Raw genomic sequence first — 16,790 nt, forward strand, 5'->3', positions numbered from 1 at the left:
AGACCTCCATTGGCTCCCAGGACATTTCCAAGCACAATTCAAAGTGTTGGTGCTGACCTTGAAAGCCCGAAATGGTCCTGTATCCCTGAAGGAGCGTCTCCCCCCCGGACACCGGGGTCCATCTCCCGAGGACCTTCTGGCGGTTCCCTCCCTGCGATAAGCGAGGTTACAGGGAACCAGGCAGAGGGCCTTCTTGGTGGTGGCGCCCTCCCACCAGATGTCAAGGAAATAAACAACTTCCTGACTTTTAGAAGACACCTGAAGGCAGCCCTGTTTAGGGAAGTTTTAAATGTTTTATCGTGTTTTTAATATTCTGTTGGGAGCCGCCCAGAGTGGCTGGGGGAACCCAGACAGATGGGCAGGGTATAAATATATTATTATTATTATTATTATTATTATTATTATTATTGCCTGAGCTCAGAAGAAGAGCCCTGCAGGGTGAGGCCCCCAGGGGCTCCATCCCTGGTCCAGTTCCCTGCTTCCAGCGGAGGGAACAGTGTCCTTGCTTTGCCGTTCCTCGTATTTAGAGATGTGACGTCCATTGACGAACCATTTCTTTGTTTCTGCAGAGACAAAAAGGATAAAGAGAACCAGAAGTTGAATGAGAAGCTGAGCGAACGACAGGCATCTTCCGGTGTGGTCCTATTCAGGGACCCTATCGCTTCCTTCCTCCTACTCATAGCGTCAGGACTCCTCTGCGGTCTCCTGTAGTTCCTCTGGCTCGCCTCTCTTACCTCCTTGCATGGAGGTGCGGAAGCTCTTGTTTGCCACAGAAAATAAAGATCTTCTTTGCTTTCACGGGATCCCGCCTCCGTCCATTTTCTCTCTCTTTTATTTTATTTTAATTGGTTTTACAGGTTCGTTCACAGAAAAAAAACATTCTTGCAAATACTAGAATTTTACACGAGATCCTTTCGAATCCTAGGACACCCCTCCTCCATAGCTGTCAACGTTCCCCTTTTTTAAAGGGAAATTCCCTTATTCCGAATAGGATTCCTCGCGAGAAAAGGGAAAAGCTATGCCCTCCTCCCCTCCGCGGGTTCTTTAAGTAACTTCTTCAACTGCATACAGTGGTACCTCGGTTCTCAAACTTAATCCGTTCCGGAAGTCCGTTCCAAAACCAAGGCGCGCTTCTTTCCCATAGAAAGCAATGCAAAATGGATTAATCTGTCCAGACTTTTAAAAACAAACCCCTAAAACAGCAATTGAACATGAATTTTACTATCTAACGAGACCATTGACCCATAAAATGAAAGCAATAATCAATGCACTGTACTATAAAGTAAATAAGGCAGTGTTGCAGACGATAAAAATTTAAATTAATTTCTTTTCTTTACCTGCACTGGTGACGGTCATTGTTCGGATGGGGGTGGGGCTTTTATCCATTTCAGCAGTTGCGCAATCAATCCATCAGCAGCTGAACTGGGTTCCACACAGTCGCAAAAACAAATGTATATCAACCACGTGTCTGCAATAGTCCAGGAGAGCAATCCTGGAGTCATTCGGACTCTCCTAAATTGATCTCAAATGTTTCTCTGCAAGGAGGAAGGAAACGTTCCGGTGGTCTTTGGACTGTAGGGGGTTACACCTCCCTGTAAATACTGGCAAGTATCTATTAAGCTGAAGAAGTATCTATTATTATTATTATCTATTAATAATAATTATTATTAAGTATCTATTAAGCTGAAGAAGTGTGCATTAATTAATAATTAATAAATTAATAAATTAATTAATTATTAATTATTATTATCTATTATTATTATTATTAAGTATCTATTAAGCTGAAGAAGTGTGCATGCACACGAAAGCTCATACCAAGAACAAACTCAGTTGGTCTCTAAGGTGCTACTGGAAAGAATTTTTGATTTTGTTTTGACAATATGCATAAGGGATTCAGGAACTGAGCATTGACCAAGGAATGGCCAGGCTACCCAGAAAAGGCAATTGATTAAGGCATTATTATCAGGTATCCTGGAAGACAGGAGAGAAGCAACACACTCCAATTTCTGCTGGGGACCACCTCCTTCTGTGATGTATGCATTATGTTTTTTGGGGTGTGGGCTTGAGCTACAGGGTGGGCAATTTTAAATGTCTATATAGGAGCTTGCACACCAATGTTTGGGGTTCCTCTCCTCCTTCCTGCGTGGGGTGAGCGGGGGACCCTGTTGCAAAAGTTTAATAAAGATCAGGCTCAGGATCCACTTTGCTTCTCAATATTCTCCGCTTGGTCTCTGCTATTTTCTCCTACTGACAGAAAACCCACATAAAGATTCTATATAGGCTTTTGGATAAGGGGGAAAGGAGCAGTCCCCCCCCCCCCCTTATAACAGTGCTTTCCAAAAAAAAAAAAAATTGCAGTGGCCTGGTTCAGTTTCGATTCCTCTCAGCCGCTGGATTTCACGAATTCCCGGAATTGGAGGGAGGAGGGAGGAGAGGCTGTTTGGAGCTGCCCAGATTTTGTTGCCGGAGGGAGACAGGAGGAATCTCTCGTTGAGGAATCGAGTCGGAAGCTCTGTTGTCCCACCTTGCCTTCCCCATGGATGCACTGCAGCTGGCCATGCGGACATCCCTGGAAGATCTGAAGGAGAAGATCGAGTGGCTCACGGCCACCAAGCCGTGGAAGAAGACCCATTTCTGGTGTGTGGTGGCCATCGTCCTCTTAAGTCTTCTGTTGGTGGCTATGTTCCTTTTGGATCAACCGCAGGCGGTTTTGGAGCCGGACATCGAATGCGACCGAGCCCAACTGCTGGCCGAGGTGGCATCTCTCAAGGAACAACTGGGAGCCGTGAGGAAGGAGATGGAGGGAGAGAAAATGGAGAGGTCAGTTCTGTGTCCAGGGCACAGTTCTGTGTCCTGCCCCCAGACTGTCTGGCCAGAGTGGTGCATGCTCTGGTTATCTCCCGCTTGGACTACTGCCATGCGCTCTCCGTGGGGCTCCCTTTGAAGGTGACCCAGAAACTGCAACTAATCCAGAATCCGGCAGCCAGACTGGGGACTGGGAGCGGCCGCAGAGACCACGTAACCCAGGTCCTGAAGGCCCTACAGTAGCCCCCAGGACATTTCCAAGCACAATTCAAAGTGTTGGTGCTGACTTTGAAATCCCTAAACAGCCCTGTATCCCTGAAGGAGCGTCTCCACCCCGGACACCGGGGTCCATCTCCCGAGGACCTTCTGGCGGTTCCCTCCCTGCGAGAAGCGAGGTTGCAGGGAACCAGGCAGAGGGCCTTCTCGGTGGTGACGCCCTCCCAGCAGATGTCAAGGAAATAAACAACTTCCTGACTTTTAGAAGACATCTGAAGGCAGCCCTGTTTAGGGGAGTTTTTAATGTTTTAGTGTGTTTAATATTCTGTTGGGAGCCGCCCAGAGTGGTTGGGGACACCCAGCCAGATGGGCAGGGTATAAATATATTATTATTATTGTGTTGTTGTTGTTGTTGTTGTTGCCTGAGCTCAGAAGAAGAGCCCTGCAGGGTGAGGCCCCCGGGGGCTCCATCCCTGGCCCAGTTTCCTGCTTCCAGCGGAGGGAACAGTGTCCTTGCCTTGCCGTTCTTAGCATTTAGAGATGAGACGTCCATTGACGAACCATTTCTTTGTTTCTGCAGAGACAAAAAGGATAAAGAGATCCAGCAGTTGAATGAGAAGCTGAGCGAACGACAGGCATCTTCCGGCGTAGTCCTTTTCGGGGACCCTATCACTTCCTTCCTCCTAGTCATAGCGCCAGGACTCCTCTGCGGTCTCCTGTAGTTCCTCTGGCTCGCCTCTCTTACCTCCTTGCACGGAGGGGGGAGAAGCTCTTGTTTGCCACAGAAAATAAAGATCTTCTTTGCTTTCACGGGATCCCGCCTCCGTCCATTTTCTCTCTCTTTTATTTTATTTAAATTGGTTTTACAGGTTCGTTCACAGAAAAAAACATTCTTGCAAATACTAGAGTTTTACACGAGATCCTTTCGAATCCTAGGACACCCCTCCTTCATCGCTGTCAACTTCCCCCCTTTTTAAAGGGAAATTCCCTTATTCCGAATAGGATTCCTTGCAAGGAAAGGGAAAAGCTATGCCCTCCTCCTCTCCGCGGGTTCTTTAAGTAACTTCTTGAACTGCATACAGAGGTACCTCGGTTCTCAAACTTAATCCGTTCCGGAAGTCCGTTCCAAAACCAAGGCATGCTTCTTTCCCATAGAAAGCAATGCAAAATGGATTAATCTGCCCCAGACTTTTAAAAACAAACCCCTAAAACAGCAATTGAACATGAATTTTACTATCTAACGAAACCATTGATCCATAAAATGAAAGCAATAATCAATGCACTGTACTATAAAGTAAACAAGGCAGTATTGCAGCCAATAAAAATTTAAATTAATTTATTTTCTTTACCTGTACTGGTGACGGTAATTGTTCGGGGTGGGGGGCCTTTATCCATTTCAGCCGTCGCGCAATCAATCCATCAGTAGCTGAACTGGCTTCCACACAGTCGCAAAATTTAATATTAATGGTACTAATAGGCTCACTCATATTTAGCTCTGCTCCACATTTCTGGGCACAAGTCTGGGCTTTCCAGGTCCACATCTGACTGCTTGTTTTTACACCTGGCACCCCTGAAATCCCACTCTTTACCACTGAATTGGAGCAAACGGCAATCCATGGAAAACCCAAATTGCCACGTTTCTGCAATAGTCCAGGAGAGCAAATCCTGGAGCCATTCGGACTCTCCCAAATTGATCTCAAATGTTTCTCTGCAAGGAGGAAGGAAACGTTCCGGTGGTCTTTGGACTGTGTAGGGGCTTACACACCTCCCTGTAAAATACAGTCTGGCAAGTCTCTGTTAAGCTGAATACACTGTCCATATGCATAATGGATTCAGGAACTGAGTATTGACCATCTCCAAGGAATGGCCAGGCTACCCAGAAAAGGCAATTGATAAGGCATTATTATCAGGTATCCTGGCAGACAGGAGAGAAACAACATTTCTGCTGGGTTCCACCTCCTTCTGTGATGTATTTGTTGTTGTTGTTGTTGTTCAGTCGTTCAGTCGTGTCCGACTCTTCGTGATCCCCTGGACCAGAGCATGCCAGGCCTGCCTATCCTTCACTGCCTCTCGCAGTTTGGCCAAACTCATGTTAGTAGCTTCGAGAACACTGTCCCACCATCTCATCCTCTGTCGTCCCCTTCTCCTTGCTCCCTCCATCTTTCCCAACATCAGGGTCTTTTCCAGGGAGTCTTCTCTTCTCATGAGGTGGCCAAAGTCTTGGAGCCTCAACTTCAGGATCTGTCCTTCTAGTGAGCACTCAGGGCTGATTTCTTTAAGAATGGATAGGTTTGATCTTCTTGCAGTCCATGGGACTCTCAAGAGTCTCCTCCAGCACCATAATTCAAAAGCATCCATTCTACGGCGATCAGCCTTCTTTATGGTCCAGCTCTCACTTCCGTACATTACTACTGGGAAAACCATAGCTTTAACTATACGGACCTTTGTCGGCAAGGTGATGTCTTTGCTTTTTAAGATGCTGTCTAGGTTTGTCATTGCTTTCCTCCCAAGAAGCAGGCGTCTTCTAATTTCGTGACTGCTGTCACCATCTGCAGTGATCGTGGAACCCAAGAAAGTGAAATCTCTCACTGCCTCCATTTCTTCCCCTTCTATTTGCCAGGAGGTGATGGGACCAGTGGCCATGATTCTGTGATGTATGCGTTATGTTTTTTTGGGTGGGGGCTTGAGCTACAGGGGAGGCAATTTTAAATGTCTATATAGGAGCTTGCACACCAATGTTTGGGGTTCCTCTCCTCCTTCCTGCATGGGGTGAGCTGGGGACCCTGTTGCAACAGTTTAATAAAGATCAGTCTTAGGATCCACTTTGCTTCTCAATATTCTCTGCTTGGCCTCTGCTATTTCCTCCTACCGACAGAAAACCCACATTAGGTTCTATATAGGCTTTTGGATAAGGGGGAAAGGAGCAGTTTTTTTTTTTCTTATAACGGTGCTTTCCAAAAAAAATAAAAAAATGCAGTGGCCTGGTTCAGTTTCGATTCCTCTCAGCCGCTGGATTTCACAAGTTCCCGGAATTGGAGGGAGGAGGGAGGAGAGGCTGTTTGGAGCTGCCCAGATTTTGTTGCCGGAGGGAGACAGGAGGAATCTCTCGTTGAGGAATCGAGTCGGAAGCTCTGTTGTCCCACCTTGCCTTCCCCATGGATGAAGTGCAGCTGGCCATGCGCAGATCCCTGGAAGATCTGAAGGAGAAGATCGAGTGGCTCACGGCCACCAAGCCGTGGAAGAAGACCCATTTCTGGTGTGTGGTGGTCATTGTCCTCCAAATTTTTCTGTTGGTGGCTATGTTCCTTTCGGATCAACCGCAGGCGGTTTCAGAGCCGGACATCAAATGCGACCGAGCGCAACTGCTGGCCGAGGTGGCATCTCTCAAGGAACAACTGGGAGCCATGAGAAAGGAGATGGAGGAAGAGAAAATGGAGAGCGACAGGCAACTGGATGCTACAAACCGGACCCTGAGGAAGACCAAGCTGGCTTTGGAGAAAGCGACTAAGGCCAGAGATGGTCTGCAGGCCCAGCTGGCGGCCGCCAACCAGAGCTTCGTTGAGACGCAAGAGCGCTGGAAGTCCTGCCAGGCGCAACTGGTAAAAGGGATCTTCGAAGCTGGAAGGGGCTCTAATAATAATAATAATAATAATAATAATAATAATAATAATAATAATATATTTATACCCTGCCCATCTGGCTGGGTTTCCCCAGACACTCTGGGCGGCTCCCGACAGAATATTAAAAACACGATAAAACATTTAAAACTTCCCTAAACAGGGCTGCCTTCAGATGCCTTCTAAAAGTCAGGTAGTTGTTTATTTCCTTGACATCTGAAGGGAGGGCGCCACCACCGAGAAGGCCCTCCACCTGGTTCCCTGTAACCTCACTTCTCCCAGGGAGGGAACCGCCAGAAGGCCCTCGGGAGATGGACCCCGGTGTCCGGGGTGGAGATGCTCCTTCAGGTATTCTGGGCTGTTTAGGGCTTCCAAGGTCAGCACCAATACTTTGAATTGTGCTTGGAAATGTCCTGGGAGCAAATGTAGGTCTTTCAGGACCGGTGTTATGTGGTCTCGGCGGCCGCTCCCAGTCCCCAGTCTAGCTGCCGCATTCTGGATTAGTTGCAGTTTCCGGGTCACCTTCCAAGGCAGCCCCACGTGGAGCACATGGCAGTATTCCAAGCGGGAGATAACCAGAGCATGCACCACTCTGGCCAGACAGTCTGCGGGCAGGGAGGGTCTCATCCTGCGTACCAGATGTAGCCGCCCTGGACACAGAACTGACCTGCGCCTCCATGGACAGCCGGGAGTCCAAAATGACCCCCAGGCAGCGCAACTGGTCCTTTGGGGACACAGTTACCCCATTCAGGACCAGGGAGTCCCCCACACCCACCCACCTCCTGTCCCTCCAAAAACCGTCCTTCTGTCTTGTCAGGATTCAACCTAGGTGTGGGAGAAGTACTGTAAAAGGGATTCTCTACAATCTGTCATGAGGTGGGTCGAAGGGGCTGTGTCTCTTGCTCATTCTTACCTTAAAATTATGTTGTTGTTGTTGTTAAAAATAATAATAATAATAATAATAATAATAAGTAGTAGTAGTAGTAGTAGTAGTAGTAGTATATTGCCTGAAACCTGCAGGTATAGAGGTGGCCCAATGTAGGGTTGCAATATTTTTAAAAGTGAAAATCCAGAGGGGTTTTTTTTTGGGGGGGGGACGACACTTTTTGAACTTTTTTTTTGCAAATTCACCTTTAAAAAAACAAACCACTTATTATTTTAATTTGCATAAAAAGGGGGGAGGGAAGTGTCATTGCCATTCATCCGGGTTTCCCCAAACATTTTGACGCGTACCAGAAATCCCCCCCCCCGGCGCGATTTTCAAGTTATTTTTTTCTCTCTCCTGCTATAGGACAGCACGAAAGGAAAAACCACGTCTCTGGAGAAGGAACGGAACAGTCTAAAGCAGGAGAACCAGAGGCTCCGAGGTGAGAAGCGAGCAGAGTGAATCATGGAATTGTAGAGTTGGAAGGGGCACCCCGGCGGTCATCTAGCCCAACCCCTGCAATGCAGGGATCTCGGCCAAAGCAGCCGCGACCGATGGCCTGGGGAGAGTTCCGGGGGCCAGACAGAGAGGCCAAGGGGGCCGCATTTGTCCCACAGGCCTGGTGTCCCCCATTCCTGGCCTCGGGGTCGTGCGGGGAGAGAGGGAAAAGAATCCGGGTGGAATCGGCGGTGGGAAATCCGAAGGGCGTTTGCTTTCTACAACATGGTTGTAGTAGTAGAGTCCTTTAAGTTCCTGGGCTCTATAATTTCTCATAACTTAAATTGGTCAAGCAACATCACTAGTATTATTAAAAAGTTCCACCAGAGGCTGTATTTCCTGCGTCAACTAAGGAAATTTAAATTGTCCCAGGAAGTGTTGATCCAATTCTACAGAGGCATCATTGAAACTGTTCTCTGTAATTCTATAACAGCTTGGTACGGTACAGCCTCCAAGAGAGACAAGAAAAGGCTCCAACGAGCTGTAAGAATTGCAGAAAGGGTAATTGGTGTTAGCTTGCCTTCAATAGAGACAATTTATGCTACCCGAGTTAGGAAGAGAGCAGACAGAATTGTAGCAGATCCTTTACATCCCGGTCATCATCTGCTCGATTTACTTCCATCTGGACATCGCTACAGGACTTCATATACAAAATCGGCCAGGCACAAGAATAGTTTTTTTTCCCTTGTGCCATTAAATTGTTAAATTTGTAGTTGTATAGCTGAAGGGGAGGTAAATTATGGGCGGGGTTTCTTTGCTTCTTTGTATTGTGAGAGGAACAGTGTCTGTATGTTTACATTGCAATGTAGCCGAAACAAATTCCAAGTATGTTGGAAGATGTACTTGGCCAATAATAATAAATTATTCCTATTCTTTTTCAAAGGGGAAATTGACGGCCTTAGGCAGCAGCTGTCCAGTCGGGAAAGAGAGTTGGAGAATGAAAGGTGGAATAACCAGCAACGGTAAGAGCGCCTGGGGTGAGTTCCTATTTGTTTTTGCATTTCCTGGCGGGTCGGGTCGAAGTTTCGTACAACCCAGCATCCCGGAACCCTAAACGGAGTACAGTGGTCCCTTGGTATTCAAAACAACTTGGAACCCAAACACTGCAAACCCAGAAGTGTGTGTCCCGGTTTGCGAACTTTTTTTTCAGAAGCCAAACGCTGAGGTCTGCCTGTTTCTGCCATTTATTTTGCATTTTTGTTTTCACGGCTCTCTTTCGTTTCATTTCTGTGACTGTGTGGAACCCAGCTCAGCTACTGACGGATGGATGGATCGTGTGACTGCAGCACATTGATTATTGCTTTCGTTTTATGGATCAATGGTCCCGTTAGATAGCAAAATCCGTGTTAAATGGCTGTTTTGGGGGGGTTGTTTTTAAAAGTCCGGCACGGATCGATCCCTTTTGCATGACTTTCCACCTCATGACAGATTGTAGAGAATCCCTTTTACAGGACTTCTCCCACACCTAGGTTGAATCCTGACAAGACAGAAGGACTGTTTTGGGGGGACAGGAAGAGGGCAGGTGTGGGGGACTCCCTGGTCCTGAATGGGGTAACTGTGCCCCCAAAGGACCAGATGCACAGCCTGGGAGTCATTTTGGATTCCCAGCCGTCCATGGAGGCGCAGGTCAGTTCTGTGTCCAGGGCATCTCCATCTGGGACGCAGGATGAGGCCCTCCCTGCCCGCAGACTGTCTGGCCAGAGTGGTGCATGCTCTGGTTATCTCCCGCTTGGACTACTGCCATGCGCTCTGTTGAGTAAGCACGCATTGCCCCATAGGCAGCAATCGACCCCGATCGTCTCCGCTGCTAATATTCCCCCCCCCAGCTCACCAACCCCTTTGCCTCTCCAGGGTCCAAAACTGGATGCCGGCGGAACAGCGGAACTACCAGCAGCAGGAAGTTGCCTTTGACATAACCAAGAGCCCCTGGCTCGAAATTGCTGCGATTCTCCTCCTCCTCTTCCTGATCTACAGGTTCTGCCTATGCCAGTACGATTTGGCGGCCTGGCTTTTTACGGGACACGGTTGCTGTGTTGCAGCGTAAAAAAAAAAAAAAAAAGCGACTCCTTTCGGAAACGAAGCACCGCCCGGACCCCCTCCCCCGGGGGAAAAAACATTGTGCAAAGTTTTGTTTGCAGAACTCTTCAGAAAGAAGAATGCAAGCTTTAAAAATGTCAAGACTGGGAACCATATGGGAAAAGCCCCCTGTGTCATTGCAGAAATAAGGAATGTTTATGGTAAATAAAACAAGGTAGAGGGTTATTATACCAGCGACTTGAAAGGGTTAATTAGCTAACCTGTATCTATTTACCTGAATGTATTGTTAGTCCAGAAGTATAAAAGTGCCTCTGTTAAGCTTTTCTTTATGAAACCTCTCTGTGAAGCTGTGAACTTTGATCTGCATTGCACTTCTTTCTGGCAAGCTATGACTAAGAGTCTGGAGATAACACAGAGAGGAACTGTCCTTGCACAGAGAGGAATTGTCTAGGTCACAGATAGGGTGGCCTTGCTGGAGTGCGCATGAACCAACTCAGGGCTAAATGTCCTTTTGCCTTATACGTACAACAGGAAATGTTCCTTATATGGACAAGAGGAAGATTTCTGGGGTGGGAAGATGAGCCAGAGAACTGTCTATAAGAACTGTCTGAAAATTGACTTTATTTTTTTGCACTTGCTTGCCTGTCTGAACACCGCAGGTACCTCTGCATGCAGAAAATAAATCTATCTCTCTCTCTGAAGCCAGCAGCCTCGGGTGTCTTTTCTGATTCCATGTTTTCTCACCGGGCGCAACCGTGGGAACCCGTGGGGGCAAATAAGGCTCGAGAGAGGGGACCGTCAACATCAGGATTGGAAAATTGTGAAGTAACAATAGCAGAAAGAGGAAGGGTGGACATTTAGCTCTTGAAATCCAGAAACATGGGAAGCACCGTTGGAATTAACTAATTCGGACTATATAATTGGCTGCATTGTTGTTGTTGTTTTTGTTTTTAAATGTGGAAAGATTTGGTTCGCTTTGTTATTAATAGGAATGTTTTTTAATAGGGGGTCTCCTAACCACTCCCAGCACCCTTAAGAAACTACAGTTCCCAGAATTATTTAACGTGCAGATATGTATCTCCATCACTCAGCATACAATCCTTTTAACGCCTCGTTTTAGTTTTGTGGCCAATTTTACTTCAGGAGCCTGGAAGGACAAGGAATGGCTCCCCCCCCAGCCCCCTAGTCTTTCTGTCGATTTTAACGATGGCGGGCATCTCGGCCTCTTGATAGTGTCTCCTGCTCCTCATACCAGGAGCACCATGGCAAATGTGAGCCATGGTACATCCCGGTGTTGAAAACCAGTTATCGCCCACCCCTAGCACTTAGCAGAATTTGAATAACTTGGTGGTTGTTTTTTTCCCCCCAGGGCTGGGTATAATTTAAGGGCTCTCAGGCGAACCCATCAACTCCTGGCAAACAAAAATATGCCACAAATAGCTCCCTTGTGGTTCTCTTCCCTGTGGCCTGCGGCGAGCCACAGATGAAGGGTTTGTGTGATCGCCGTGAAACCCACGCAGGGCGATTATAGCCAGAGGAGCACGGCCAGCGCCACAGACTCTCTCCTGCTAGGAAGAAGAAGAAGAAGAAGAAGAAGAAGAAGAAGAAGAAGAAGAAGAAGAAGAAGAAGAAGAAGAAGAAGAAGAAGAATCATAGAATCATAGAATCATAGAGTTGGAAGAGACCACAAGGGCCATCCAGTCCAACCCCCTGCCAAGCAGGAAACACCATCAAAGCATGCCTGACAGATGGCTGTCAAGCCTCTGCTTAAAGACCTCCAAAGAAGGAGACTCCACCACACTCCTTGGCAGCAAATTCCACTGTCGAACAGCTCTTACTGTCAGGAAGTTCTTCCTAATGTTTAGGTGGAATCTTCTTTCTTGTAGTTTGAATCCATTGCCCCGTGTCCGCTTCTCTGGAGCAGCAGAAAACAACCTTTCGCCCTCCTCTATATGACATCCTTTTATATATTTGAACATGGCTATCATATCACCCCTTAACCTTCTCTTCTCCAGGCTAAACATACCCAGCTCCCTAAGCCGTTCCTCATAAGGCATCGTTTCCAGGCCTTTGACCATTTTGGTTGCCCTCCTCTGGACACGTTCCAGCTTGTCAGTATCCTTCTTGAACTGTGGTGCCCAGAACTGGACACAGTATTCCAGGTGAGGTCTGACCAGAGCGGAATATAGTGGTACTATTACTTCCCTTGATCTAGATGCTATACTCCTATTGATGCAGCCCAGAATTGCATTGGCTTTTTAAGCTGCTGCATCACACTGTTGACTCATGTCAAGTTTATGGTCTACCAAGACTCCTAGATCCTTTTCACATGTACTGCTCTCAAGCCAGGTGTCACCCATCCTGTATTTGTGCCTTTCATTTTTTTTGCCCAAGTGTAGTACTTTACATTTCTCCCTGTTAAAATTCATCTTGTTTGCTTTGGCCCAGTTCTCTAGTCTGTTAAGGTCATTTTGAAGTGTCATCCTGTCCTCTGGGGTATTAGCCACCCCTCCTAATTTGGTGTCATCTGAAAACTTGATCAGGATACCCTCAAGCCCATCATCCAAGTCATTGATGAAGATGTTGAATAAGACTGGGCCCAAGACAGAACCCTGTGGCACCCCACTAGTCACTTCTCTCCAGGATGAAGAGGAGCCATTAATGAGTACCCTTTGGGTTCGGTCAGTCAGCCAGTTACAAATCCACTGAATGGTAGCATTGTCTAGTCCGCATTTTACCAGCTTCTTTACGAGAATATCATGGGGCACCTTGTCAAAGGCCTTGCTGAAATCAAGATAGGCTACATCCACAGCTCCAGTTACAGGTGGGTAGCCGTGTTGGTCTGCCATAGTCAAAACAAAATCGAAAATTCTTTCCAGTAGCACCTTAGAGACCAACTGAGTTTGTTCCTGGTATGAGCTTTCGTGTGCATGCACACTTCCACAGCATTCCCTTCATCTACCAGGCTTGTAATTCTGTCAAAAAATGAGATCAGATTGGTCTGACATGACTTATTTTTCAGAAACCCATGCTGACTTTTAGTGATCACAGCGTTCCTTTCTAGGTGCTCACAGACCGTTTGCTTAATGATCTGCTCTAGAATCTTTCCTGGTATTGATGTCAGGCTGACTGGGCGGTAATTGTTTGGGTCTTCTCTTTCCCCCTTTTTGAAAATAGGGACAACATTTGCCCTCCTCCAGTCTGCCGGTACTTCCCCAGTTCTCCAGGAATTCTCAAAGATTACTGCCAGTGGTTCTGAAATCACCTCTGCTAGTTCTTTTAATACTCTTGGATGTAGTTCATCTGGCCCTGGAGACTTGAATACATCTAAACTAGCCAAGTATTCTTGTATTACCTCCTTACTTATTCTGGGCTGTGTTTCCCCTGCTGAATCATCTGCTCCATATTCTTCAGGTTGGGCATTGTTTTCTTTTTTTGAGAAGACTGAGGCAAAGAAGGCATTGAGGAGTTCTGCCCTTTCTCTGTCTCCTGTTCGCATTTCACCATCTTCTCCTCTAAGTGACCCCACTGTTTCATTGTTCTTCCTTTTGCTACGGACATACCCATAAAAGCCCTTTTTATTGCTTTTAACCTCTCTAGCAAGCCTGAGTTCATTCTGTGCTTTAGCTTTTCTGACTTTGTCTCTACACTTGCTGGCTATTTGTTTGAATTCCTCTCTGGTGACTTCCCCCTTTTTCCATTTTTTGTACATATCCCTTTTAAATCTTAAATCAGTTAAAAGTTCTTTAGATAGCCACCCTGGCTTCTTTAGGCACCTTCCATGTTTTCGTCTCATTGGTACTGCTTGAAGTTGTGCTTTTAATATCTCCCTTTTAACAAACTCCCATCCATCATGAACTCCCTTCCCTTTTAGTATTACTGACCATGGGATCACTCCCAGCATTTCCCTAAATTTTCTGAAGTCAGCTTTCTTAAAGTCTAGAATTTGAGTCTTAGTATGCTTGGTTGCTCCTTTCCGCTGTATAATAAACTCCAGAAGAGCATGATCACTCCCACCTAATGATCCTGCCACTTCTACCCCACTTACCAAGTCATCACTATTGGTTAAGACCAGATCTAAAATGGCTGATCCTCTTGTTGCTTCTCCCACTTTCTGGACAATGAAATTGTCTGCAAGGCCAGTGAGGAATCTGTTCGACCTTGTGCTCTTGGCTGAGTTTGACATCCAACAAATATCAGGATAGTTGAAATCCCCCATTACTACTATCTCACTTCCTTGGTCATCTGTTCCAGGAAAGCATCATCTGTGTCCTCAGTTTGGCTTGGCGATCTGTAGTAAACTCCCACAATGAGATCACTGTTATTTTTCTCTCCCTTAATTTTGACCCAGATACTCTCAGTTTGGCTTTGAAGTTTTAAATCCTGGATCTCTTCACAGGTATACACATCCCTGACATATAATGCCACCCCTCCTCCTTTTCTGTTTGATCTATTTCTCTGAAATAGATTGTATCCCTCTATTACTACATTCCAATCATGAGACTCATCCCACCAGGTTTCAGTGATGCCTATTATGTCATATTTAGTTTGGTGTACCAAGAGCTCAAGTTCATCTTGTTTATTTCCCATGCTCTGTGCATTAGTATACAGACATTGAAGACCATTGATCATTCCCCCTAGTCTCTTATTTAAGGATTTTTCCTTCCCACTACTAGGTCTGCATGCTGTTTGCTCCATTTGGCTCTTGACATTTGGATGATCATCTTCAGCACTTGATAGACTCCTACCTTCAGGACCACTATCTCCCTCCCCCACATAAGTCAGTTTAAAGCCCTCCTGATGAGGTTTTTGAGATTGTTGGCGAAAACATTCCTCCCAACCTTTGTGAGGTGCAGCCCATCTCTTGCCAGAAGTCCATCTTCAAGAAACTTCAGACCGTGATCTAAGAATCCAAACCGTTCCTGCTGGCACCATTTGCGAAGCCAGGTGTTCACTTCCCCTATTTTTCTCTCTCTCCCTGGGCCACGGCGTTCAACTGGGAGGACAGATGAGATGACGATTTGTGCATTTAATTGCTTCAACTTCCTGCCCAGAGCCTCATAATCACTTTTGATCTTCTGGAGGCTGTGGCTTGCAGTGTCATTGGTTCCCACATGGACCAAAAGGAAGGGGTATTTGTCAGTGGGTTTTATGATTCCTTGCAGCTGCTCTGTTACATCTTGGATCTTGGCCCCGGGGAGACAGCACACCTCTCGAGACATCTTGTCAGGCCCACAGATCACCGCTTCTGTACCCCTCAGTAAGGAATCTCCTATCACCACTACACGCCTCCTCTTAGGCTTGGTTGGGATTCTTCCATGTGCAGTCCCTTCCAAAGTCTTTTGCACAATCCCGGAGGACTGACTGTGCTGCTCCTCTTCATATTCCTCATCAACTGTGATGAGGGAGAGGTCCTCAAATGAAGTCTGTTCTTCATCCTCCATGCCAAGGGAGAGCACATCAAAACGATTGCGTAGCTCCAAACACTCAGAGCGATCCCTGGGCTTTCTACTTCTTTGAGTCACGTTCCTCCATACATCTGGCTCCTGTGTTGGGGAACTGTCCTCCTCCTCAGGGGTGTGCTTTGCTCCGTGCTACTTACAGAACTTCTTTTTACAGTCTCTAGGTAGGAAGTCCGGCGGGATCGCCGCTTTGCTCTCCGGGGGGCATCCGTCTCTTCAGTCCCGTGCCGGAGCCTCGCACGATTTTCCCTCTTACGAGGGAGGCACATCAGGGACCCACAAGACCACGGATCGCCGCTTTGCTCTCCGGGGGGCATCCGTCTCTTCAGTCCCGTGTCGGAGCCTCGCTCGATTTTCCCTCTTACGAGGGAGGCACATGAGGAACCCACAAGACCACGGTCCACCACCAAACTGCCTCCTCCTCCTCCAGCCCTTTGCTCCCCGTATTTTTAAAAATCGCAGGACACCTACATGCATCCCTTCCCTGTTCTGTGAAAACGGACTCGTTTTAGTGGGGCGATTCAAATCTCCCCTTTCTTTTCAGGCAGTTCATAGTTCAAAGTGAGGACCCCTCCCACCTCTCTCTCTTCTCTCAACCCGCCTCGCCTGTTCAATAGGAGGCGTCAAATTTGCATAGGAGCTCTCCCAGCATGCATCGGAGTGCGGGAAATTAAAAGAAATCTGATGGATTAATTTGAGAATGCCGAGGAGACTAAGGGGTAGTTTAGTGGGTGGTTCAAAACAGAACAGGAAGAGCAAACGCGGAAAAGAAAGACGTTAGCATTTTCTCACCATGAGGTGGAAATATTTTATTATTATTTTTTTTAGAAGATTTTTATTATTTTCCAATAAGACAAAGAAAAAACATAGCTCGTCTTCATATTCCTCATCACAGGTGGGTAGCCGTGTTGGTCTGCCATAGTCAAAACAAAATCGAAAATTCTTTCCAGTAGCACCTTAGAGACCAACTAAGTTTGTTCCTGGTATTCACTAGGATAAGTTGATCATACCTAAGACCCTTGGGTATGATGTCCAGGTTTTTGCATTTGGTTAGAAAGGAGGTGTCTGTCTGTACCTTCTCTTTCTCTTTCTGCTGCTGTTTGCTGTTACAGTCCCGCTCTCCGGGAGGCATCCCGTAGCTCCCTCTTACGAAGGAGGTACATCAGGAACCCACAAGAGCGGTATCCCCATTTTAGTATATGTGCTACCGAGCACAAATGTATGTATCCT

General features: G+C 46.8%; 1 protein-coding gene across 1 annotated transcript; it reads left to right on the forward strand.

Moving 5' to 3' along the window:
- The first annotated feature begins 2,497 nt into the window (after nt 1–2,497).
- LOC117039749 (BICD family-like cargo adapter 2) lies at nt 2,498–10,105 on the forward strand. The gene is made up of 5 exons (XM_033136932.1): nt 2,498–2,820; nt 6,461–6,620; nt 7,930–8,005; nt 8,945–9,023; nt 9,913–10,105. Exons 1-5 carry the CDS (start codon nt 2,537–2,539, stop codon nt 10,103–10,105), a joined length of 792 nt encoding a protein of 263 aa, XP_032992823.1. The 5' UTR covers nt 2,498–2,536.
- The last annotated feature ends 6,685 nt before the right edge of the window (nt 10,106–16,790 follow it).

The sequence above is a fragment of the Lacerta agilis genome, chromosome 18, assembly GCF_009819535.1.
Source record: "Lacerta agilis isolate rLacAgi1 chromosome 18, rLacAgi1.pri, whole genome shotgun sequence".
Classification (NCBI taxonomy): domain Eukaryota; kingdom Metazoa; phylum Chordata; class Lepidosauria; order Squamata; family Lacertidae; genus Lacerta; species Lacerta agilis.

Bases quoted from the DNA above. Each gene is read 5' to 3' on its own strand.
- LOC117039749 (XM_033136932.1), top strand. From the start codon at position 2,537: ATGGATGCACTGCAGCTGGCCATGCGGACATCCCTGGAAGATCTGAAG. The intron at 2,821-6,460 runs GTCAGTTCTGTG...GAAAATGGAGAG, and splicing joins GAGGGAGAGAAAATGGAGAG to CGACAGGCAACTGGATGCTA. The intron at 6,621-7,929 runs GTAAAAGGGATC...CTCCTGCTATAG, and splicing joins AGTCCTGCCAGGCGCAACTG to GACAGCACGAAAGGAAAAAC.